At 43.9% G+C, this 27,342-nt stretch overlaps 1 protein-coding gene across 1 annotated transcript; it reads left to right on the forward strand.

The window, feature by feature from the left end:
• Positions 1-1,541: 1,541 nt before the first annotated feature.
• On the forward strand, positions 1,542-25,596 carry SLC3A1 (solute carrier family 3 member 1). The gene is made up of 10 exons (XM_073672047.1): positions 1,542-2,231; positions 5,098-5,277; positions 5,373-5,527; positions 6,390-6,515; positions 9,620-9,739; positions 11,841-11,965; positions 12,050-12,251; positions 14,013-14,192; positions 23,648-23,764; positions 24,830-25,596. The coding sequence occupies exons 1-10, from the start codon at positions 1,814-1,816 to the stop codon at positions 25,268-25,270; spliced, it is 2,064 nt and encodes a 687-aa protein (XP_073528148.1). The 5' UTR covers positions 1,542-1,813; the 3' UTR covers positions 25,271-25,596.
• Positions 25,597-27,342: the final 1,746 nt, after the last annotated feature.

A 27,342-nucleotide genomic window follows, 5' to 3' on the forward strand; every position in this document is an offset into this window, starting at 1 on the left:
ATTATTTACTAAATTGTTCATGATAAAACTGTATGCCGTAAGGAAGTAAAAAACAAACATACAAATATGAAAAAGGGACATGCGAAACACAATACGAATTCTGGACGAAAAGTGGACAATTTTTTTGTATCCTCATCTGAACCTGGCCTAATAAATATAATCCAAATATGTGAGTAAGTCATATAAACATTCCTAATTGTGCCCTGTGAATTTGTTGCTTTTTACTTGATATAATTGTTATTTCTTGTATTTTTTTATTTAACTACTGACGTTTAAAACATCTTAATGTTAAGGTCACATGTAAGACCTATAAATATACTTGAGTGCTTTTTTTTTTACAGATCTGTACAAAGCATATTTTTAATACAGTTGAGGACTAAACCTCACCTACATAAACTCTTAGCAGCTATGTGAAGGTCTTAAAAGGAATCTGTTTGCAGGTTTTTGCAATGTAATCTGAGGGCAGCATGGTGTAGGGGCAGAGACCCTGATTCCAGCAATGTGTCACTTACTAGGCTGCTTGGTGTAGTTTTGACAGAATCCCTGTTTTCTGTGTTGTAGATGTAGCAGTGGTCAGATCTGTTGTAGATGTAGCAGTGGTCAGAAAGCTGAACTGGGTATAACCCCGCCCACACCCCTGATTGGCAGTTTCTTGTGTAGAATGTCAGCAAGCTGCCTATCAGTGGTGGGGGCGTGGTTACACTGATTAGCTGGACTGCTGTGCACATGAGACCTAGTCCTCTAGTGAAAATCCCCTGCTGATAACACACTGATTGTATTAAAACTGCAGCACACAGCCTAGTAAGTGACACTTCCCAGGAATCAGGCTCTCTTGCAGTATATTATGCTGTTTTTAGATTAAATAGCAAAAAAATGCTGACAGATTCCCTTTACCAAGCAGCACATTATGAAAATGAATTCCAAAACAGGTAAGAATTTAAATTCATCAGTTTGGAATATAGTGTGAAAACGTACAAAAGAATAGAAGAAATTACAATTTATTTTTTTACACAGTATCGTTGAGGCTGACTTACAATAGTGATGGGCGAGCGTGCTTGGCACTGCTCGAGCACCGAGTATCGAGCAGTGTCGAGTATCGCGTGGTGCTCGAGAGCTCGTGTGCCCGTAAGAAGCTCAATTGAATCATGTGAACTGAATGTCGCACTGAAGCCGGGAGGAGAGACCCCAACTGAGACCCCTCAGGAAAAATGCTTGAGTTTCCCGTTCACTTCAATTATGCTCTCTACTCGAGTCGAGCAAGTCCGAGCGTCTGACGTCTAGAGCATTTCAGTGCTTGATCATCACTAGCTCACAATCAGAAATGTAATGAAGAATTGGTAGAACGTTAGGTTCATCGTACCTTTGTGCAGTCATGCAAAACAAGACTAAGTAACTCTCATAATCAAAATATTTGAAATTCAAATCCATCTTTAGAATGGAGCCATTGTGTGGCCTTCATCAGGAATTTATGTGCATCAAACAGCCATTGTTCTTCCTTGGAGGGATCGCACTGCCAAGAATGACTTGTACTTTACTGTGTGTTTCCTAGCTGCAATGAGCAAACGAATGCTACTCCTATCATCGCCACACTACAGAGGGATTGCAGACACCCAATAATCCAGGTCGTTATGGAGCTGTGGTCCATCAATGATTACCAGAACTTTGTATTATTCTGCCTCTCTGTACCTTGACCTAAGATCAGGTATTTAAAGTGAATTTGCAGTGGTTGGCTTGCAGACCTCAGGTAAACTTTGCTTTTTGATCGTTGCCACTGCTGTATGTCTGTGGATCAGAGACCGGCTTAGCTGTGACCATGACTGAGGAGGTAAATTCCGTTGAATTGAAGAAGACAGGAGTAGAGAACAATGGTTTTGTTGCTGATCAGGGGAATGGTGAACATTCAATGTCAGGAAGCAGGAAAAGTAGCAAGACTGAAGACCAGATCTACGCGATTAAACTGGATTCTTTTGAAGACCCATTTCCCCTGAAGCCATATGCGGGGATGCCCAAAGAGGTTCTACTACACTTTTCAAATAAAACATGCTACAAAGTTACCCGAGAGATTCTCTTCTGGCTCATCATCATAGCAACACTGGCCATTATAGCAGCTACCATCACAATTATTGCCCTTTCTCCCAAATGTCTTGACTGGTGGCAGAGAAGTCCAATTTATCAAGTGTATCCAAAGTCCTTCCGAGACAGTGACAATGACGGCTCTGGTGACCTTAAGGGTACGTGTTATATTATATATTTTTTATTCATCTCAAAATATATATGTATTCTGTATTTTTTTACTTCTCAGTGTTTATGCTCTAGAAACTGAAAAACCTAATTCTTAAAGGGTGGATAGTAATGAATGAGAATATTTGGGCCAAATCATAATAACCTTCCCACTAGTCAGTTACCCACATGCATGTTTCCGACTTTTATGGAGATGATTTCATGGTATGAGTTTGCTAGATCAGAATTTTTTTACGGGCCGATGATCAGGAAGATGAACGGTCGTACTATTGCTGAACATTACTCACAGAGATGTACAGTATACCGAGCATTTATTGGAGTTCTCACCGGATAGTGAGACATTAGGCCGATGTTTACGCCAGAAAACTGACTTAAAAAACTTTGCGCAAAAATATTGCAACTTTTGATGTTTTCATGGAAGTTTTAAGGTACTCTGCCAGAATGGACAGAGCTCTGGAGAAGCCAGAAAGGGATGTGGCATTTCTTACTCCAGAAATGTTACTCCAGTTTATGAGTGGAGTTACATTTCTGTCAAGACACATAGAGGCGAACACCACTGAGAAGATGCGCCAAATTCATTAAGTAGTGTGCGCCTTATGATGAATTTAGCCGGGGGCGGACATACCATTGGTGCAGCCTGGGCAGCTACATAGGGGCCCAAGTGGTAAGGGTTGTCACTTCTACCTCCTCATCAGCTTCTCTCATAGACAAAACTATTGTATTGCAAATACTTTTCTTGCACTTTGAGCCCTTCTCTATCTGTGTCCGCCACTCAACCTGGCGCATCTTATTCTTGCTCACCCCTGTACGAAACACCAGTCTTAACCCTTTGCAATTAATTCCTTTTTAAATTTTTCAAAATACATGTCCTGCCGAGAAGCATAAAGAGAACAACCTGTGCTATCTACTGGACAAAATCAGTACTAAGCAGAACAACGGCAATAAAAAAAAAATGTGTTGGACGTCATAAATTCGGACGAGTTTAGATGTTGGCTAGGAAAGAGTTAATTGGGGCCATAGTTCTTCATAGTGGTAGAGGATGCCATGCTTTTTTTTTAATCTCAAAAAGTCAAGTGAAAGTGAAAAAGTCAGTTTAAGTGGAAAATTGAATGCACTTAGAAGTTTATTATACTTTGACCAAGAACAATAAATTTGTTACCGCGTGCTAAAATTAGCAAAAAGCTATAGTATACTTCAACCTTGTGAGTATATAATCTCAATGGCTTAGTGCTGTAAAGTACAGAGTGGCCGTACAGGGCCCACAATCTAATGCCGCATGACACCAGTACACAGTTTGTATTGGGTTTATTGTTTTATGATGAATTATGAATAACTAAAACACTTTTACTAGGATTACCTTCTCAAATAATTAACAATGGTGTTACCCTTTTTTTGGGCAATTCCTTGATTTTTCCTGGATCGAGATAATGGGGACAAATGTTCTGATATTGTTGATTTATAGACTAAAAAAATATGTCCTTTGCTCATTTATGATCATTAAATAAATTAAAAAGATCATTGTTGGATTGACTGGTAAGAGCTTAATTACACAATTTTTAAAGTAATGTATGTGAACCTAATGACTTAGAATTACGAAGACATGAACACACAAAAATCAGCTGATAGCCAGAGGGTCGAGTTTCCTAACCCCGGGGATCTGGCCAACATGTAATTGTAATACATTAACAGGTAAGCCAAATTGAGAGGGCTACTTCTTGAGTCCTGAGATGGGGATACTCCTTTTTTGTGGTCCTATAACTATATAAACGAGTTGGCTTGGTGAGTTATTCCTTTAAATTAAAAGTCAAATTTCCCTGAAAAATATCTTTATGTAGTGAATAGGGAAATTGTAGCCATATTCTTGGACCTTGGCTTGGCAGTAAAAAAAATTAACAACTCATGATGTGATCAAACTGGGAAAAGATGGTGTTACATGTGGTTAGTGGCTGCAGGTAGCGCATGTGACTTACTGCTAATTGCCAGGGTGCCCCTGGACTTGCCATTGCTTCAAGTTGCAGGTACAGGTGCAGCCCCTAATTAGTGGTAATCTGCACACACTACCTGTGGATATTAACACTTGTGTAGTGACCCTAAAAATGAAATAAAGACAAGTCTACAAATCTGCAGTAATATCTCTAATACAGTCTCCTCCAAATGCCATAAAAGACACCACACCACACAAAAATATACGGAAGCTGTATGATAATGAACCATAACTAAGGTGTTGTAACATTGTTAGCATCCATATCAACCTCTAGAGCCCAGTCTTTCATGGTGAGGACAACTGGCCAGAGCTCCTCATGTAGGGCTATCATTTGTAAGTGAAGTTCTCAAGGTGTAGATAACAACTCCACCATGTGACTGAAATCAGCAGGTTGGAGGGTACGAATGTTGGATGGGTCCACCAGAACACCAGGGGGGCTCCCAGAGAGCCTAGTCTTTAACTCAACAATGGACCCCAAAGGTCTAGCAAAAGACAATTTCTATTTGGAGGATACATTGACGCACTCACTTACCACCAGTGTGGCATGATGCACATTTAACTTATTATGTCTTATTGATGCGATGTCCTCTGTGGTATTGACCACAAAAAAAGATTGGCGGTAAAGATGGAAGGTAGACTAAATCATTTTCTCGAGTAACTAAAAGTACCTTTGGACCATTACTAGAGAGGGAAAAGTATTGCAATCTTTGTAGATGTAAAACCCATATAATTCTACATTGGAAAGGATAAAAGTTCATTCATATTTTCCACCTTACTCCCATTCACCTCTTTAGTTCTTATGGGCATTCCTTCCTCTTGTCTATTGTTTTGAAGAATATTCATAACATCGAGTTGGTTTTAAAACTTTTTAGGAATACAGGAAAAGATAGATCACTTTGTGTATCTGGATGTGAGCACGGTTTGGGTTGCTCCTTTTTACACATCCACGTTGAAAGACTACCGATATGCTGTCGATGACTTCCGCTCTGTTGACCCTACTTTTGGGACCATGCGTGATTTTGAGAACCTACTTGCTGCTCTCCATGACAAAGGTAATAGCAGGTGATTTACACGCTTATTCCATTGTCATTTCTGAAATGCTGATTTACCTACATCTAAACCGTTACTATGTCTTCTTATCTACTAGGTATAAAATTAATCATTGACCTAATCCCGAATCACACCAGCAATAAACATGACTGGTTCGAGTTAAGCAGAAATAAAACTGAGAAATATATTGACTACTATATTTGGTGTGACTGTGAAGTTACCGGAGACCAGGTTACCCCTCCCAATAACTGGGTATGTTTTTTAAAAAAATTCCACATACAGTACATCTATGTAGTGTAATAATGACTGGTCAACCCAAGCAAAGCGATCGATGCACCATTGGTGTATACAAGTAGTTCAGTTCACCTTCCCATATACTTCTTTTTTTCTATATCCACCTTCCTTTGGCTCCTGTAAAGCTAGAGTTATCAATCAAGGCAAACGTAGATGGAAAACAAGGAGGTGGATACGTGCTCTGTTTTGACCATACCTATGGTACACTAAGCCCCTGTGCTGACAATGGGGTTTTGGTATCTGAGACTCCCATGCTACTGTGTGGCTCACCTGGTGAGGTAGATCCACTTAGATGCAGGTCCGGGTGGGCACGTGGACCTCAGGTGTTGGTGCAGCTTCTTAGAGGACACATGGAACCGTAAGGACTTGAACAAGCAGGAATCTCAGGAGCAGTAGGACTGAAGAAGTGGAATCCAGCAGAGATGAATGAAAGCTGAAGCACAATATGCACAATTGGTGGAGCACACCAAATACAAGACTAGAGTCTCAGCCCTAAGACCCAGGTGTGTGCCTTAGTAGGCCTTAAATAGTCTTAGGGAGATTATTTCATCGAGCCACACCAGGCAACTTGCAAAACCTGACGTGGAGAACAACAGAGGGCAGTGGCCCGAGGGGAAGGAAGTGGAGCCTGGGATAGGTGTGTAACAGCTACACACTGAATATTATTGGATCAGATCACAACATGCCTGCCTCCAGCTCCATTAGGTGACACGTTGAAGTTTTTTTTTTTATATTTAATTGGAGAAGTATTCAATTCATAAAACAGTGTATATTAAAAGTGCAGCATTTTTCCTCATATACATTAATCTGCCCTTTTCAGGTGAGCGTGTACGGAGACTCTGCCTGGGAATATGATGGTGAAAGGAAGCAATGCTACTTGCACCAGTTCAAAAAAGAGCAGCCCGACTTAAATTTCCACAATCCTGATGTAGAGAGTGAAATATTGGTAAGTGAATATACTGTATGTATTTGGTGAGAACCCACAGCCTTGTTATTATAGGAGCTGGTCTAGGCGCTACCTGCATAACCCAGGAGACAGTAATGATAAGCTCTCGGGTTATCTCCACACTGCAGCCTGGGCCTACATACCCACTCTGCATCCACCAGGAACATATTTTCATGGCTATTGGTGGCACTGTGAGAATGAGCAGTTGCTGATCCCACTCAGATGATACTTAATACACTGGTAGCTGTCTCCATTAATTGGCATAGAAACTCTCAACTTGCCTGAGGATTTATGTATTTTCAATTGACAAAGGTGAGAAAGCCACTATCAGAAACCTCCATCATCGACTCCCTGAAAACAGAAGAATCAGCCATGTGAATTTTTTCTGCCCGATATTTCTCTCCCCATCATCATCTTCGAAAGAGAGTCATGACCCCCACCGAGTACAGCCAAGTTTTATCTAATTTGTACAAAGGTCTTAAAAGGGATTATCATCTATAAGTTATCAAAAAGTTCTTGTAGAAACAAGCAACTTTACACTTAAACTTTTTATCAAAAAAACCTCTCCATTCTCAAGAACAGAGGGATTTTTAATTTTATATCTTACCGCTCCTTGCCAGGGATCGCTGGACTGGGCCAACTTCTACGTTCCTCCTATGCTGCAGACAAAAGCTGCCTCTGCTTGCAACAATGGAGAAAGGGCAGTTCGGGCCAGCAGCTCAGCCATGCCGCCGGCATGAAATGGCAATCTTCAGGAGCACCGCTCCTCTGCTGCCTCCTGATATCCGGTTTGCCGGGAAGGGAGAAGGGCGTTGCACTCCAGAAATATTAAATTGAAATGTATCATTATAATTTAAGGGGATGTCTAAAGTTTGAAAAGTTTAGAGAAAATACAAACTTTCATAAAATAGCTCAACTTTTTCAATAGACAAATTATGAGATCATCTTTTCGCTCCGAGATTGAAATGAAGACATGTGATAAGTCCTTTCCGGTTTCTTTCCCTGTGTCGCATGCTTTTCCATCACAGAATGGAATATTAGCTTTAAAAATGAGAAAGGTTAATACGTTTATACCTCAATAGCTGCGTCAATAACTCGGAAAACCGATGAACTTTACACCTGCTGGTTTTGTCATTAAGCCGTAATTATAAAATTAGTCACTGTACATATTCTTCAAACTGCTGACAAGTCGTCCAAGAAACCTTTAAAACTATGAGACAAGATGGGCTGATTTATAATTATTAACTTTTATATGAGTGACACAAATAGGCAATTAAGAGAATCTCAAGTTATCTCAGCAAAAGAAAGTGTTTAAACAGTAACTAAACATTTAGCAGTTTTTTTTTTTTTTTAATGCTCTTTTATTGACTGTATATGAAAAATAAGATTTTAATCAATATCTTACTGCACACAAGAACAATTTCCAAAATTTTGACAAGACTGAGTCACCTAGAACATTTTTTAAACCCATAACATGAAAGTAAGGTTAATAATATAACTTTCATTACAAAATCTTCAGTTTTACTCAAATTAGTTGATGCAAAAATGAGTACACCCTACATTAAAAACTACTACATCTGATATTTTGTATGACCCCCATGATTTTTCAGGACAGCACCAAGTCTCCTAGGCCTGGAATGAACAAGTTGGTGACATATTGTAACATCTATCTTTTTTCATTCTTCACAAACGACCTGGATACTGGATGGAGAGTGATGACAACTTGTCTCTTCAGAATTCCCCATAGGTGTTCGGTTGGACTCAGATCAGGAGACACTTGGCCACTGAATCACTTTCTCCTACAGAAACGCAACAAATGTGTGTGTGAGATCATTGTCATGTTGGAAAAGTCCACGTCTACCAAGGGCACGGAGTGATGGCAGATTCTTCTTCTTGGAAATTGTTCTTGTGTTCAGCGAGATAGATAGAAATCTTACTTTTAAAAGGGGGTGTACTAATTTATGCTGAGCATTGTACTTGAGGCTGTTGCGTCGGGTCAGGAAACCCATGGCCAGTCCTTACATCAGCGTGCCTACTTGGACTGTGTTTTATGGATGTCTGAATGAGGCTTTATTTATACATATCACACTCTTTTTATACCTCACTCTGGACAGGGTCAATAATATTAGTGAATTGTTAACAGACAAACAAGAAGAAAAACAATAAATACATACTCTGCAGTAACTAAATAATTAAAAGTAGTAATACGTGTAAAAAAAAAACAAAAACACGTAGGGTAATTAGTGGACACTCTTTTGATCAAGAAAGCGTAAAAACCATCCTACTGCGAAAAGGCGTACCGAGTAAGAATGGTCCCTAACTTTAGTTTCTCACCAAACCTGAAAATAGACAGGCGTAGAGAAGGACCTGGGCCTGACTGTTTTACTCCTGCCTGTACACATCCCAAAGCGAGGGGAGTGATGCGCCCCCATATGTATAGAGTACAAAGAACACCTACAGATTGCACCTATACCAACAGGTGTGCTGGCCCTTATTAGTTAATTGTGAAGCAAATGCTTCTTGGCATCTAGTGAGGTTGCCTGCATTCTCACTATTCAGCCATGATTATCCTGGCATGTTTCACCAGAACTGCCTTCTTCAGGGGTTTTGAGGCAGTAACATTGCAAGTCAGATCCTTTTAGTTCTATGGTAGTTGCAGAAACAGCAGAAGGCAGCCCTCTTGGCTGATTTTTATTAAATCCCTACCACCTCTGGCCTCTACACATAGACTAAATGGCTGAGATACGGATACCCCTTTAAATAAATAGAGATGTGCTGCAATACCAGACACACTCATGGAAAAGAGTGACACTGTTCCTTAACAATAATCATACATCTTGGTAATATCCCAGTATATGGTAGGATTTATACAATATTGCAGACACTGTATTCTTCATATTGGTTTATGGCGAATTGGGCCAATTGCTGTAATTACTAACGAGATGTTTCACATATTTGTTTAGCTTCATGTCTTGATAGTTTACCATTTATTTCTACGTTGTTGTTTTTTTTTTCCAACGTTTCACCAGATGGAAATTAGAGGGATTATGTCTCCATCAATACCGTTCTCCCTAGCAATTAAATAAATCTGTTTGTTATCTCAGGATATTATAAAATTCTGGCTGGAGAAAGGTGTTGATGGTTTTACAGTCGATGCTGCTAAGTTCCTCCTGGAAGCAGAACACCTCCGGGATGAACCTCAGGTCGACAAACTACAAGATCCGGTATGTGTCGTGTCTCTGCAGTTTCTACTTAAGCAGTGAGAAGAAATGTTACATTGTTCACAGTCATTATGCAAAAAAAAATATAACAATGGTAACAGAAAAGGAAAATGTGTCCATCTATCTGGAAAGTACCTATATATTGTTCATCCAAGTTCTTGAACACTATGCCAAAACTGTGACCGCAGGCAGAACAGTAGGAGAAAGGAATGTAACTCTACCATAAAGTAAGTATTTAAAAGGAATTTACAATCTGAAAATAACACAAAAATCTGATTTAAAGAATAGGTTAAGTGTTTTTTCATGTATATATTTTTAGGGAATTTCTTTTTTCCCCATATCACAATCTGTATTAAAAATAACAAATAGAAATCTTCCAATTTTCACACTGGCCACTGGACTTTTTTGTAGACTATAACTTCCTGTTATTTCAGGAAACAGCACATGCACATTAGCCACAATGAACAGACTCCATAATTTATATTGAAGCATCTAATGAGTGTGTGCAAAGGGAGCTGGGACATCACCTATTGTGATTGGTGGATCCTGTGTTACCTGCCATTGTAATCCTGTCTGTGATGACAAGGAGCCTGCTGAAAACTTTTCCTGAATGGATAGAGAGTACGAGTCTAAAAAAATGCCACAATAGCCAGTGTGAAAATTGCAAGATTACGGTACCCATTTTTAGTTTTATAAAGATCATAAAGAACATGGCAGTTTTTTTTAAAAATACATGTAACATATGAACCTGATTTAAACAATAGGTCATTTTCTGATGATAGCTTCCCTACAAAAGGCAGTCGGTGTTCACAGAAAGCGGTGTGGCATCCAAATGAGCAGTGATTGATACCAAATCTGGGTTACTTTCTGCAAAATTAATATGAAAAGACTTAATAATTTATATATAGGCGCTGTTGACGTCTTGTCAGACGTATAGAACGGAAATATTCCCTAACTTACACCTATGTGGCATATTTCACCCATTGGCCACAATGCCAGAAAATGTATGCCACTCTGTAGTTTTCGAGAGACACTGTAGTCCGGACTCTCCGATATAGTTAAAGTACACATATGCTGATACATAGCAGCTCAACAGCGGTCAAAAGTATACTTTTGGATGAACTGTGACCTCTGGCTAAGTTCAGGGTATGTGTCTGGTGCTTGTCAGTGGCATTTATAAAAACAGAGCCTAAGAGGACACTTAAAGGCTACTTTACTTGCATTGTCCATGGGTTGTCATTTATTGCAACTCAGCTCTGTTGGAAGCGAATGTGGCTAAACTGCAGTACCAGACAGAACCTGTAGGAAGTTGTGGCGCAGTTGCTAAAAGAAGACATGTGTCACGACACAGCTGTCGGGTGACCAGGGACTCCTACCCTGTCCCTAACACTAGGGGGCGCCCTAGCTTGCCCTATTCCCCGGGATACCTCTGAAGGTGAGGATGCCAGGGCCTCCACCCTTGTTCTGACTCCTAAGTAAGCCCTCCGTCTGTTAACTCCCCCTACCCAGAGAAGGGGGCGCTACTGTGCACCATAGTACATCAACCCGACAAACAGGGTTACACAGACAGGGGTAAACAGAATACTCCAGGCGCACAAAATATTCACTCACATATAACAGAGGAAAGCACCGGGGTGTGAAGGTAGGGGAATAAACCAAAAATGGAGAAGGATAAGGAATTACCACACGTACAAAACAGACAACAGTCACAAATAAATCCTTCAACTCTCCTTCTCAAAAGAACTCCTCTCCCTCTTTGTTAGCCATGCAGCAAAAGCTAGCTCTGACAAGGATTAGTATCAGAGCCCAGATTATAAAGGGAAAAGGAGTGGCTAACCGAGCTCAGCTGTGAGCACATGGAAGTCTAACATGGCAGCTTATCCCCTGGAAGAAATAAACACACATTTAAAATGACGGAGAAGTGCTTCTTCTCGGACCTGGAGTAGGAGCCATCCGACGCTGAGGTCTTCTGGCTCCAAACTGTAGTGGTAACCTCGTGACAACTTGTTTTTAGAATACTGGACAACCGCTAAAGTAACAAGCTTGTAGAAATTGTAGTTACTTCCAAATTCAAAAGTGAATATCTTCTGTCATTTCTTTTTAGACCTCAGTTTTATCCTACGGAGAATTGTATCATGATTACACAACCTCACAGATAGGGATGCACGACATCCTGCGAGATTTTCGTCAGACCATGAATAAGTACAGCAGAGAACCCGGACGTTACAGGTAACGTGACATAAGTGATGTTACACTTCTGTGTGTCTGCAAATAGATTTTATGCAGTTTACTCACCGGGGGCGATTTTTGCAGGTTCATGGGCACCGAGTCAGATGATCAGAAAACAGTAGCAAAAACAATGATCTATTACGGCAACTCCTTCATCCAGGAAGCCGACTTTCCCCTCAATTTCTACTTGTTCGATTTGAAGAAAGATCTCACAGGAAATTCTGTATTTGATGTTGTGGATCTCTGGATGAAATCGATGCCTAAAGGGAAGTGGCCCCACTGGATGGTACGATATAATGTAGATCATGTATGAGAAAAAAAGTGCAATAACGATGCAATGCTGATATAAAGAAAAAAATCAAAACTTGAGCTTGGTTTAAACGTGAGCTTGGTCACTCTGTGTGACTGCAGACTTATGAATCCCCCCCAGCGCATGCACTGTGCTAGGCAGGGATTCACCGGTTTCAGACTCGTTAATCGAGATTATGTATATATTATACATACTCCCGGCCAGTGGGCGTGGCTACGCTCTCCATACACATTTTGCTTCTTGTAGGTTTTTGCTGTACCAATATAGTAATAGTGGCACAAAACGATCCAGCTGCAGATGTATAAACGCCATAGTTTATTGGTATGATTAAAATATAAGAATACAGTACGCAATAAAACAACGAGTTTCAAACATCAGAGCATTGTTAAATATACGTCAAAGGTCATGAAGGGGTTATCTCAAAGGTTGTGTGTCTCTGCCTTTGATGTGGGCTTGCATGCCAATGGCTGATTTAATCAGTCATCAAGTGCCTCTTAACAGCCGCGGCCTAAAAAATTACCTCCGTAATCTCATTGAGCCCCTTTAAATATTGTGGGCACCACATAGTCCTCCATACAGTAATATGGGCACCATACAGTGATGCATACAGTATAATGGGCCCACATAGTCCTCCATACAGTGATCCATACAGTATAAATAGGCCGCACATAGTCCTCCATATAGTATAATGGGCCCACATAGTCCTCCATACAGAATGGGCCCCACATATTTCTCCATATAGTATAATGGGCACCACATAGTCCTCCATACAGTAATATGGGCACCATACAGTGATGCATACAGTATAATGGGCCCACATAGTCCTCCATACAGTGATCCATACAGTATAAATAGGCCCCACATAGTCCTCCATATAGTATAATGGGCCCACATAGTCCTCCATACAGAATGGGCCCCACATATTTCTCCATATAGTATAATGGGCACCACATAGTCCTCCATACAGTAATATGGGCACCATACAGTGATGCATACAGTATAATGGGCCCACATAGTCCTCCATACAGAATGGGCGCCACATAGTCCTCCATACAGTATAATGAGCCCCACATAGTCCTCCATACAGTATAATGGGCCCCACATAGTCCTCCATACAGTATAATGGGCCCCACATAGTCCTCCATACAGTATAATGGGCCCCACATAGTCCTCCATACAGTATAATGGGCCCCATATATTGCTCCATCCATTATAATGGGCCCCATACGATGCTCCATACATAAAAAAATAAATAATCAAATACTCATCTCTCCCCGTTCCCCCGCTGCTCCGATCTCCCCAGAGAGCTCAGACGCAGAGGGGGAATGATGGGAGAGAGAGCCTCAGCTGACGCTCCATCTCCCATCATTGTTTTCAACTGTATCGGCATCAACAGTCTGTGAAAACCGGGCCGCATTCGCATGTCATTTGAGTGCTGTTAGATTATTTCATGGACCCATAGTTTTGCATTGCCGATTCCGATCTGACACTGTAGTTACGAGTGTTATACGTGAAAAACATAGCTCTTGTAGGAAAAAAAAACGGCTGTGTGAATGAGGCTTTAGTGATCCTATATTTTAAATGTTATGGCTTTTTCAAGCCAAATACATTTGGCTACCACCAGTCTGGTCCCAAAAGGGAGAAAAAAAAAGTAACAAATTTCAGCATTCTTGCATCCATTATCGGGCCATTTATACATCTGGAAGTTCATTGCAATTTTTCAAATAATTCTTTCAGGTTGGAAGCCCCAGCAATTCTCGTGTTGCTTCTCGGGTGGGAACGGAATATGTGAATGTTTTTAACATGCTCCTGCTGACTCTTCCGGGCACCCCTACCACTTATTATGGTGAAGAATTGGGGATGATAGACAACGTTACACTAAATAACAATGAAAGTGTATCCGATGAACACAATCCAGTGAGTAACAGCTCATGATCAGAACAGTTTTATAGATCCGCAGTAGGTTCTGTATTCATGTTTCTCCGTTATGTGGGATTCTATGTACTGGATGAAAAAGAAAAAAGGACAAAGTATAAAGGGGAGTTCATGCATAAAACATATCACAAAAAGTGGTATAACAATCAATATTTATGTAGTGCTAGCATATTGTGCAATCACGAGGATTTTGGGTATGTGCCGCTCTTCCCATTCACGGTTATGGGCTTTCCAAATACAGTCAGAATCTGCCACGACGGTCTCATTACACAACCGCTAACTAATGGGACCAACATTTCTGAGCATTATTTCTACACAGCACCACTTCTGTTGTGATAGTGTAAGAAACCGCAAAACTGCATCTATCAACTGAATAGGACAATTTTTTTATGTAGAAGGAATCAAGCCGCTTTTTGGGTAAAAAAAATATATATATAAATTCGGATAAAACAGGAAATTCCCAGTATTAGGAAATAAAAAAGACCTTTTTCTACTAGTTTTAGAATAATAATCACATGGAGTTAAAAAGAACAGCACATAGAGATGTAGCCACAGAGAAATTCTTAGCTATACCCCCTGTGGCTCACAGGTAAGGCTGCTGCCTACCATGCAAGAGGGTGCGAGTTTGAATCCTGGAGAACACCGGCCCCTACCCAAAGAAAAAGGGGGATAGTTTTCCATGAGTAAGGACTAGTTTTTAGTCCGAAACGTGTAGGAAAACATTTTTTTTTCTAGTACTGGAAATTACTTATGTTTTAAGTGTTTCGGACTAAAACATAGTCTTTACTCATGGAAATCCATGATTAAGGACTATTTATTAGTCTAGCACCAGTAGGAAAAGCTAATTTTTTCCCCAATATTGGGAATGTCCTGTTTGATCCGGATTTATAATAACGTTTTTGCACTTTTTTTTTAGCCAAAAATGGCTGGATTCCTCCTACGTTCTACTTCTGAGCAGGAACAGTTTCCTTTCCAAGCAAAGGAGTGCTGGTTACTTGAACCTGAGTGAGCTGGATTGCACCTTACTGTGTACTATGTTTCAATACCAGACATGGCATCCTCTGCGAATCCCATTGTATCTAAAGTGTTAGCTGCCCTTATACTTTTCTAGGGGCTACATCCCCAACAATGCAGTAGGTTTAATTTAAAGGAGTGGTCCACTGCTCCAATGACCCCTTCTTATATACTACTAGATGGTTGCCCGATTCTAACGCATCGGGTATTCTAGAATATGCCCCATGCAGGATGTGACTCCCCCCCCCCCCCCCCCTCCCCCCTCCGCATATAATGCACCATGCAGGATGTCACATCCCCCCCTCCCTTATAATGCCCCATGCAGGATGTGACATCCCCCCCATAGTGCCCCATGCAGGATGTGACATCCCCCCCCTCCCTTATAATGCCCCGTGACATCCCCCCCTCCCTTATAATACCCCATGGAGGATCAGGATGTCACATCCCCCCCATAGTGCTCCATGCAGGATGTGACATCCCCCCCCTCCCTTATAATGCCCCATGCAGGATGTCACATCCCCCCTATATAATACCCCATGCAGGATGTCACATCCCCCCCATAGTGCCCCATGGAGGATGTCACATCCCCCTTCCCTTATAATGGCCCCTCCATGATGTCACACTTCCCCACCCCACCATTTAATGCCCTATGGCCCCATACAATAATAAAAAAATAAAAAAATCCAATACTCACCTCATTTGTCAGCTGCTCCTCTGGAGTCCAGCGTAGCCCGCATGGGGGGGGGTAAGTATGGCGCCGGGTGCCGGGGTCCTGAACGAGCGGGGGGAGGGACAGGGGGAGAGGAGAGGGGAGGGGCGTCACTTTTACCGTCCGGAGATAAGCGGCCGTAGCCGCTGATCTCCCGACAGTAGCCGCATGGGGGTCAGCGGCGCCTTCGGTCGGGGGATGTATGCTGCGAGCAGCCGGCTTCATCTCCCGGCTGCATCGCCGCTCACCTCACCTAACGGCCGCCATCTTTTTGTGAAATGCCGCGTCGCTGATTGGCTGCGGTCGGACCAATCAGCGACGCAGGATTTCCTGGATGGACAGACAGACAGACGGGATAAGACAATTATATAGATAGATATTCCCCAGTGGAAAAGAAAAATAACATATTTGTCTCCAGTTCCATCCCAGCGATGTCGGCGTTAGGTCTCCCTTGACACTGTAATGCCAAATGAGCACTGCAGCCAATCACTGGCCTCTAATCAGCTGCTTTGCTCACACTTCACTCGAAAAGCAAAGTAGCCACTGATTAGCTGCAGTGGTCAGGTGACATAACAATGGTCATCCAAGGACTGGGACACCTAGCCCCGGCAACACTAGAGCGACACGGGAGGCATTATCGGTTATTGTTTTTATTTTACATTGGGGATCAGTAACTAAGAAGGGGCTGTCTGAGTAGTGGACAACTCCTTTAATATGCAAGTTTGGAATGACTGACTCCTTTTAAATAGGTTTTGGATTATAAGGCTATTTACATCATAAAACCTAGACTATACAGTTCATAAAGAGTTTTTTTTTTCATTTGGAGCAGATCCACTCCAAAATCCTCCTAAGGGCTCGTTCAGATGACCGTATTTTCGGTCCGAGTGCGGTCCATGAAAAAAACAAACAAAAACAGACTGCACTTTTTTTTCCCCCACTGACCAAATCTGTGTGTGAAAAACAAAAAACAGCATGCACAAGTTCCTTCTGTAAATAGGATGAAACTCACCCATTCAACTCTATGGGTGCGTAAAGAAAAAATAAATAAATAAAAATAAAAAATCGGATGCCATATAGACAGACAGTACAGTTTTCGATTTTTAGGGATAAATTGCAATTCTGTAACAATAGGAAACTGTAAATGGTCTTATTGATAGTTGCTGCTGTAAAAGACGGATTTTGGTAAGACCTTACCTGTAAAATCCTTTTCAGCGAAGGAAGGAAGGGAGACACAGTCATTACTAGTGGGTAGGCGGAGCCCACATAGGATAGAACACCTCAGATTAAAAAAAGGGTGTTGTCCGGCCCCTCCAGCTTGGGCTCCTCCTACTCCAGCTCTCCAGTCCGTACACAAGCTAAGGAAGAGCAAATATCACCAGCGGAGCAACATAACCCCTTCTGAAGAACTTCAGAGAAAAAACAAGAGACAGGTTATGCATATAACAGAAAAACCACACAGTCCCAGGTACTACTCACTGGACCTGACCACTGCGATGAGCTGGCAATGCTGGAACAGAGCCTTAGCGCGCCGACCTCAGCCCAGATAATCGCTATCAGAGAAGGGTCACGCTGCATCTGAAAACACAACAACACACTTCTGCCATGGGAGGGAGCTGTGTCTCCCTTCCTTCCTTCGCTGAAAAGGATTTTACAGGTAAGGTCTTACCAAAATCCGTCTTTCAGCAGCAGATGGAAGGAAGGGAGACACAGTCATTACTAGTGGGACGTCCCAAAGCAGTCCAAAAATTAAGGGTGGGAAAAAAACCAACAGAGGCAGAATCCCAACAACCTAGAAAAATGCGCAACTAACGCTAAATACAAGTTAACGATAACTTAAACTACAGCCGCCTGCAGGACCTTACGTCCTAAGGCTGCATCAGCGGAAGCACTGACGTCCACCTTATAAAACTTTGTAAAAGTGTGGACGGAACGCCAGGTAGCCGCCCGGCAGAGTTGAGCTGCCGAGGCCCCTTGATGAAAAGCCCACGATGAACCCACAGCTCTTGTGGAGTGAGCTCGAATCTTAATTGGACAAGATTCGCCCTTGAGTCGGTAAGCCTCTAAAATGGCCGACCGAATCCATCGAGCTATAGTGTCCTTGGAAGCTCGTTGACCACGCCGACGACCTGCTGGAATCACAAACAGAGAGTCCGATTTCCGAAAACCTTGAGTAACAGACAAATAGAACTTCAAAGCCCGCACTAAATCCAATGAGTGCAAGGCCCGTTCCTTCGCATTCCTCGGTTCCGGACAGAGCGAGGGCAACACAATATCCTGGTTAACATGAAATTGTGACACCACCTTAGGTAGAAAGTCGCCCCGTGTGCGAAGCACCACACGATCCGGGAGAAACTCCAGAAAAGGAGGCGAGCAAGAAAGAGCCGCCAGTTCAGAAACCCTTCTCAAAGAGGTGACTGCCACTAAAAAGGCAACCTTCCAAGAAAGCAAAGAAAGGCTAACGGAGTCCATAGGCTCAAAAGGCCCATGTTGAAGAGCCTCCAAGACCAGATTGAGCCTCCAAGGGGACACAAGCGCCTTCCGCGGCGGAAACTGACGGGTTACCCCGCGAAAAAAGGAACGAACGTCCCTACGCGAGGCGATAGCCTTCCGAAACAGCAAGGACAAAGCAGAAACCTGACCCCTCAGAGTGCTAACTGCCAAACCCTTGTCCAGGCCATACTGCAAAAAGGCCAACAAATTGGGAATGGAAAAAATCCTCGGGTTCCTTGAAGAACCCGAACACCATGAAAAGAAGGCCTCCCAAGTCTTGTGATAGATCCTAGTAGTGGCAGGACCCCTGGCAGCTCGCAGAGTGGCAATGACTTCGGCTGAAAAACCTTGACGAGTCAAGATTTCGGTCTCAAGAGCCACGCCGTCAAACGCAGAGACTTCAGGTCCGGATGACGAACGGGCCCTTGGGTTAACAGGTCCGGGCGAAGAGGGAGAGGAAGTGGAGGCGCAGCCAGAAGCGACACCAGCGTCGAGAACCACGTCCTCCTTGGCCAGTCTGGGGCTACTAACATAGCCGGGACTCTTTCCAGTCTGATCCGACGCAACACCAGAGGAAGTAAGGATATCGGCGGGAACACATAGATTAGCTCGAATTGGTCCCACGGAGCCACCAGAGCATCCACCGCCACAGCCTTCGGGTCCTTGTACCTGGACATGAACGTCGGTAACTTGGTGTTGAACCTTGATGCCATCAAATCCACTTGAGGAGTTCCCCAACGGGAGCACAGCTGTGCAAAAATTTCTGGGTGAAGACTCCATTCTCCGGGATCCACCTTCTCGCGACTGAGGAAGTCCGCCGTGATATTCTGAACTCCCGGAATGTGAACCGCAGAGATGGCTGGCACCTTGGCCTCGGCCCATACCAGGATCCGAGACACTTCCATCATGAGCCTGGAAGCTCCTCGTTCCACCTTGATGGTTGATATACGCGACCGCCGTCGCGTTGTCTGTCTGCACTCGGACTGGCAGACCGCTTAAAGGGACCGTCCAGTGTTGGAGGCAAAGGAAAATCGCCCTCAATTCCAGGATGTTGATCGGCAGGACAGACTCTTCCGACGACCAAACTCCCTGAATCCAGAGATCGTTCCAGACACCCCCCCAGCCTGACAGGCTGGCATCGGTGGTTATGACCGACCACCTCGGAAGGAGGAAGGACTTCCCCAGGGATAACGCTTCCGGACGTAACCACCATTCTAGAGACTCTCGCACCCTGTGGGAGATGATGACACTGCGATCCAGCGAAGCCTGTGATCGATCCCAACGGTTCAGAATGAGCATTTGGAGAGTCCTGGAATGAAATTGGGTAAACGGAAGTGCCTCCATTGACGCCACCATCAAACCCAAAAGGCGCATACACCTTCGAAGGGACATTGCTGTCGAAGACTTCATAACCTGTACATGTCGAAGAAGACTTGCTTGCTTGTCTGGAGGCAGGGACACCACTGCTCGTACCGTGTCGAAATGCATCCCCAAAAACAGGATTGACTGCGACGGTTCCAGAGACGACTTCTTCCAATTGACCAGCCACCCGAAGTCCTCCAGGAGCTGAAGGGATAAATTGCGAGCCGTCACCGCCTCCTCCTTTGAGGACGCCACAATCAAAAGGTCGTCTAGGTAGGGAAGAACCGTAACCCCCTGTCTTCGAAGGATCGCCATGAGAGGTGCCAGAATTTTTGTAAAAACTCTGGGCGCCGAGGCCAACCCGAATGGTAGGGCCACAAACTGGAAATGGTCCTGACCTATGGCAAAACGAAGGAAGCGTTGGTGGGTCCTTCCGACGGGAACATGCAAATAAGCGTCGCGAATGTCGATGGACACCAAAAAGTCGTTCTGCGACAGGGCCGCCACAACCGAGCGAAGCGACTCCATGCGGAATTTCCGGGTGCGGACATGCCGATTCAATCTTTTGAGATCCAGAATGGGGCGAAATTTGTCCTCCTTTTTGGGGACCACAAAGAGGTTTGAATAAAACCCTCTTCCCCGATCCTCCGGCGGAACCGGTACCACCACACCCTTCAGCAGAAGGGAATCGACCTCCTGCCGTAGAGCGGCAACTAGCTCGGGCTCTGACGGAATGCGAGATCGGCAAAACCTGTCCGGGGGTCGAGAAAGAAACTCTATGAAGTAGCCTGCTGACACAACCCGCGTCACCCAGGCGTCCAAAACGCGGGACGCCCAAGTCGATTCGAATTGGAGCAGGCGACCCCCCACTCGAGAGCCCTCGAGTGAAAACCTGGCGTCAATCCGCCTTAGCGGGCTTTTTGTCAGCTTCCCGCTTGTCTTGACGGAAGCTCTGTTTCCAGGGAGTGCGGGATTTCTGAGAAGCCTTTTTTCCTGAAAAAGAGGGACGACCCGATCCCCAAGAGGGCTGACCGGACCGTCCCCTGGACCGAAAGGGCCGCCGACTACTACCGGCACTAGGCCTGCCCGACGCAGAAGCCACAGTTCTTCGCTGTGGTAAGGCCGCTTCTTTTGCCTTTGCCTTGACAATCAGCTCCGTGAGGTCAGATCCAAATAGCTGACCACCCTTGTAAGCTAAAGATAGCAAACCTTGCTTGGAAACCGCGTCCCCGGTCCACTGTCTGAGCCACAGTGCTCTTCTGACTGTGACCGCCGAGGATTGCGCCCTGGACAGCAGTGACGCGGTATCCAAACCTGCATCACTGCCATATCGGGCCGCATCCTCCAACAACTTGAAAAGCCCATCTACCTCGGATAGCGGGGATCCATCCTGCCACACCGTCCGTAGACGGTCCAACCAGCTTAGGGAAGCTTTACAAGCACACATGGATCCTAGCACCGCTCTGAATCCATGACCCGCGGCCTCGTAGATGGATTTCGCCGCCATCTCCGTTTTTCTGTCCAGCGGATCCTGCAGACTCGCCTTCCCTTTAAAAGGCAGTAATGAGGATTTGCTAAGCTGGGACAAAGGGACATCCACTTCAGGAGAAGGAATCCAATTATCAATCAACTCCGTGGAACACGGATACAGTGCCTCAAAAAACCGTGTTCCCTGAAAACGTTTATCTGGACACAGGCGTTCCTTCTCCACTGCCCCATTAAGCTCATCCAGAGATGGTAATGCCAAGCGCGACCTATGCGACTCCTGAAACATCCGGGCCGACTTACCAGGACGTCTAGTTACCTCCTCCGGAAACTGTAACGCCTCCCTCATGGCTCCAATAAAAGCCTCTGCACGGCCCAAAAAAGAGGCAGAGTGCCCCTGCCGATCCTCCTTATCCGAATCGGACATCTCCCCATCTGAGCTTGAAGGGGAACCCTCCATAACAGAGATCTCCGAGTTGCTGCGCGGGGAGGGCAGTACCGGCCTGTGGCGCTTCCTGCCATGAGAGGATCTAGCTGACACCCAATAACCTAGAAGGTCAGACAGGCCATCAATAGAACGAGTGAGGGCCTCCATTTTCACCACTGCCCCATCACCGAAACCCCCGACCGCTGCGCTTGACGCCGTCGAGGACTCCTGCGTGTCAGACACGCGTGACTGATCCTGTAGCGGACCTGGGAGACGGTCCGCACCTCCTGGACCCTGATCTGACATGCCCTCACACAGTATATGGCAGGTTAAACCTGTCAGTAAGTAGGACAGTGTGGTTTCTTAAAAGAAAGCTGAAGGGTTAAAGCTCTTAAAGAGAGAGCTACCCCAGCTGACCCCCAATTAAGGGATAACCGCCTAATAAGGGGTTAATGTCGCAGACTCCCCACAACCTCTGTGAAAAGAAAAGGATGTGCGAGCCCCAGACAAAAAAGGAACCTCTATATGAGGTAATAGCTGCAGGACAGCACAGTCTGCCACCTTATTGTGCCTCAGAAAGGTGCCCTGCGCTGAGGGGGTGAGGGGTTAAGCTTCTGCCCTGACAGGCAGAAGCGACTCACCCAGCTGGCCGCGGTGCAGTGTTCCTTCGGTCTGTCGGGAGGAGAGGAGAGTGAGGAGCCCGATGGAAGCCGTTCAGTAATGGCCGCCGCGCTGTGAGGAGAGAGAAGCCGGAAGAGGAGGGGCAGGAGAAAACGCGCGCTCAGAGCGCTTCCTGCCCGCGAAAGACCGGGAAGGCGCGAAGCCACGCCCCCCGCCGGCTTCAAAAAAGCGCGCGCGACTCCTCCGCTCTCCGCTCCTGCCCCGCTTCCATGTCCTGCAGGCATCCACCTGCGGACAAAAAAACACAAGTCACCACCAGAATACATGTAGCAGCGGCTGCCGCAGCAGCCGCTGAAGCACTCAAAACACATTAACATGCTGAGTACTCACCCAGCTGAGCGCCACAGGGACCCCCAGGGATTTGTGGCGCTGTGCCCAAGCTTCCCCCCAGGGCGGAGAACGCAGTGACCCCAGATGCGCGGTTTGCGTCCCCGCCAGGGAAGCATCCCTCATCCCCCGGGGCCGGCAGGGTTCTGCAGGGACCTCTCTCAAAGGGTAATGCAGATCCGCCAAGGGAGGGGTGGGGGTCCAGCAGCGCTGAGACCCCTGAGACCTCAAGACCACGGGGGTCCAAGTCTCTGTCCGATAAAAATAAAAAAAATTTCTGAGGAGCTGCTTCCAGCAGCGACCATCCTCTGTGACCTCAAATTTTAGACTGGAGAGCTGGAGTAGGAGGAGCCCAAGCTGGAGGGGCCGGACAACACCCTTTTTTTAATCTGAGGTGTTCTATCCTATGTGGGCTCCGCCTACCCACTAGTAATGACTGTGTCTCCCTTCCTTCCATCTGCTGCTGAAAAACAAAATTGCATACAGATAGCAAGTGAGGAAAAAAAAAATCCCTCTTTTCTGGATGAAACTGACATTATAGGCCCATATGAACCTACCCTATAACAACTGCTTATTGGACCCTTATTAGTTTCTAAGGAAAATCCACTTTGTTGTATATGAGGATTTTTTTCCCCTGTGAAGAGGTTTTGAAAGTCACCTGGTGGAAACAAAAAAAGTGCATGTCGCTTCTTTGAATTATATCATGATGGCATCCACTCGAAACTAGATACTGTCAGATCAAAAAAAACTGCAACAAAACGCTTCAGGAAATGAAAAACTATTCAAATAAATATATGAAACAATTTTCATTTGAAAAACTTCAAACTTCTCTGCCTCATAACACTCACTAGAACCCAGTGATAATACTTCATCGAAGTATAAATGGTCAAAAATGATATCATAATTTTGGGCCTAAAAAACACTTATTTGCTCAATTCGCAGGCAGAGTATGCAGAGAAGACACCTATGCAGTGGGATATGAGCGAAAATGCTGGCTTTAGTGGTGCCAACACAACATGGCTGCCTGTCAACAAGGACTATCAAGAAGTAAATGTCGAAGTAAGTACTAAACCTATAAGGGTCTAGTTACATCATAACAGAAGCCCAAGTGCAATCCTTGATCCATACCTCCCAACTGTCCCAGAATGGGGGAGATGTCCTGCTGTCCCGGGAAGTTATGGCTTCTGTCCCAACTTCAGCTGAGAGGACATTCTATGCAGCTCAGCAATGCTGTGGATCGCTCAGTTTTTCCTTGGGGGAGTGGCATGCGTTCATCAGGATTCAAACTCACAACCTCCTGCATGGTAGGCAGCAGCTTTATCTGTGAGCAACAGGCTGTATTGCTGAGGACAGAGATGTAGCCACAGAGAAATTCTATGTGCTGTTCTTTTTTTACTCCATGTGACTGCAGACTACAGAATTATGACAGTGTGCATGCTGTCACAAGTTCGTGGTATTGCTAGTGAGAAGCCTGCTGAGTCTAGTTGGCGCAGGAACGTTAGTATGCAAAATTGTATATATGCAGGCATGTGACCACCAGCTCACATCAGCAATACCGGGGAATCATGACAGCTCAGTAGTATGCAGTCACAGACTGCCTGCAGCCTTTTGTCCCAAGCCTGGACAATCCCTTTAGTCCAACACCTCTGCAGGCAATTTTCATTTTTATGGTTTGCATTTTTCCCTCCCTTCTTCCAAGGACCATAATTTTATTTTTTTGTTTACTTAGCCATATGAGAGCCTGTTTTTTTTTGTTTGCGGGACGAACTGTACTTTTGAATGACACCATCCATTTTTCCATACAATATACTAAAAAAAAAAATGTAATTCCGCCATGATTTGTAGGTTTTGTTTTTTACAGTATTCATTGTTTGTACAGTGTTCATCACTTTTTAACATTTTTATGTGGCCCGGGAGGGATGAAATGGTAAATGGGTGTGGTTAAGAGCATGGTCTAAAAATGTGCCACAGAATCTGTCCTTTTACTTCTTGGAAAGTTGGGAAGTATGCTTGAAAACAGAGTGTGAACGGGGTCAAAGCAAGGAAAATTTTTCACGGAGGATAATTGTTATCCTTGAATCTCTTACAATATTGAAGTAATTATATTAATAATCCTGCTCTTAGGTTCAGAAGACGAAGTCAGATTCAACACTGAACTTGTACCGGGATATAATCCAGCTACGGAAGAAACAGTTGCCCCTTCACAGGGGTTGGTTGTGTTACGCCTGGAACGATGACAATGTTTTCGCCTATGTGCGAGAAATAAACGGGCTGAACAAAGTATTCATGATGGTGCTCAATTTTGGTGCGACGACAACTACAAATATCAAAAGTGAAATCCAAGACCTCCCGCTGCAGGCAAAAATCAGATTAAGTACAAAATCCGCCAATAATGGAAAAATGGTCAATATGAATAGTATTAATACGGAGAAAGGAGAGGGGCTGATACTGGAGTACACAACCAGCAAACCGCTGCACAGCAACGCGGCCTTCAAGGACCGATGCTTCATTTCAGAGAAAGCCTGCTATTCCAGCGCCTTTGATTTACTGTACAAGAATTGCTAACGTTTTGCTGTAAGGCACTAAGGCTCTATGCACTCCATGTTTTGGGCTCTGTCCAACATGTGGAAAAATTTGCAAAATGTAGTATTTTAGCCTCTTTTTTGCCAGTTTTATACATTGGTATTGTTTTTTTCAGAATCCCCTAATGTGTATTTTTTTTTTTTTTTTTTTTATTCCAAAAACAAAAATTTGTATACTCCTGGCATACGGCACAAACGTGTTGGAAATATAGCCTCAGTGCCATATAAAAAGATAAAAAGACATACATGTGCACATATACAATACAGGAAGAATAAAAAATAAAGCAATTTGTTTTGGTACTTGAGAAAGTTTGTTCCTTTTTTTAGTATTCAAGATAGGGTGGAATTAAAATAAAAATAAATAATGATTTAACATCAGTTTTGCAAAAAGTAAAAAAAAAAAAAATTGCACGTGTGAACTTTACCCTATCAGAAACACATAGGGAACGGTGACTAATTATTCCATTTATTTTTTGTCCCAAAGACACGAGGTTGGAACAGGATAGGAAATTAATTTTAATTAACAGTACAGCAATGTTAGGTAACATATGGGCTGTAAAGCAAAAAAGCAAAATCTCCTGTATCCCTACAGATGGGGGAAACGATCATGGTAGAAAATTACAAAGAAAAACTGTATTAAATCAAGAAACATACAAGGCTTAGTCGTCTTTCCCTATCTGATCCGGTTGCATTTCTTTGTGACAAGGCCACTTCTGTGGGCATCTCAAGAGGGTTTTCTCCCAACAGAGACGTAGAGCATATTGCCAAGAATTACACTCAATTGTTTGGGAAGGATCAGACCTCTTTAACCCCACACTTAAATAGTAGCTACTAGATACCAAATGGGCACATAGATTTTCTTGCATCTTTACAACTTCCTTCTAGCAATCATTGGGATCAAAACCAAAGAAATGAGCCGGAGCACAAGTGGATATACATGCAACGTATGAGAGCATGTTCACACTGTGACCATTTAACAGACAAAACCTAAAGATAGAAACAAAATCAGGATATACCCTGCTGTAAGTAAATCGTAATAGTGTATATAAAACATAGGCTACTTAGTAAACACTATTTTTGATTTAAAAAAAAAAAAAAGTGTAAAAGCCATCCCACCGCAACAAGGTGTACCCCAATCGACATGGTCCTATCCTCTACTATTAAAACTGCACCTTGTGTCAGGAATGTAGATGGGGGCAGAGAAGGACCGGGATCCAACTGTTCAGACACCTAGCCATGGGAAGCTATATAGATGAAATGTATAGCTCAAAAAAGGGAAGGGCTTGTTGTGGGAGGGATTACTAATGTGAAAGAGTACAGCTCTTAGGATTTCTCACCCTACTCACAACTGCTTGCATGCCGGTCAATTATAAGCTGAAAGATAGTAATTAAAGCACTATCTATACAGGCAAGAAATCTGCTACTGCAACACCGCTCATCTGTTCTTTTGCTCCCTGACAGCATTAGATGTCTGCTGCCTAGCATGAGACACACAATCCATCCTGAGACAAGGAGGGGTGAGAGGAGCCAAAGAGCAGAAATCTGTGATTTTCCGTACACGAGTGAGTGGGAAAAAGTATATAACCACAAACTCAGAATATATGGTTTCAAACAAGCAGGAGACCAACATAGGTTCATTCTTTTCAACATTTAGTGCTTTTTCAGGCGGGTTGCAGAGCATAATACCCACCTGATAAAGATGTTGTTCTACACCACCTGATTTTGCAGGGTTAAATGAGAGCAGATGAGTAAACATTCATTGATCAGTAGTCTAATAGTCTGGTTACATACATCGCTCTTCAGATATGCACTGAACGATTGGTAGTAGATCGTTCAGAGCGTATAGGCTGCCATTGTGCTCGGCAGCACGAGTCCTGTTTCCACAAGGTGATGTGCTGCCGAGAAAGACGATCTATTATGCATCCCAAGTGAAGAGAATCTTCATTCCTGTCAGAAGAAATCTAAAATCTGCATCAGGGAGATCTACAGTAAGGAAAATCCCATGAATAATACATGGCAGAATGCACTTTTCACCAAAGTAATGCATTATAATAA

Source organism: Phyllobates terribilis, unplaced genomic scaffold, assembly GCF_046119375.1.
Source record: "Phyllobates terribilis strain yellow unplaced genomic scaffold, ASM4611937v1 Scaffold_3__8_contigs__length_932513732, whole genome shotgun sequence".
NCBI lineage: Eukaryota > Metazoa > Chordata > Amphibia > Anura > Dendrobatidae > Phyllobates > Phyllobates terribilis.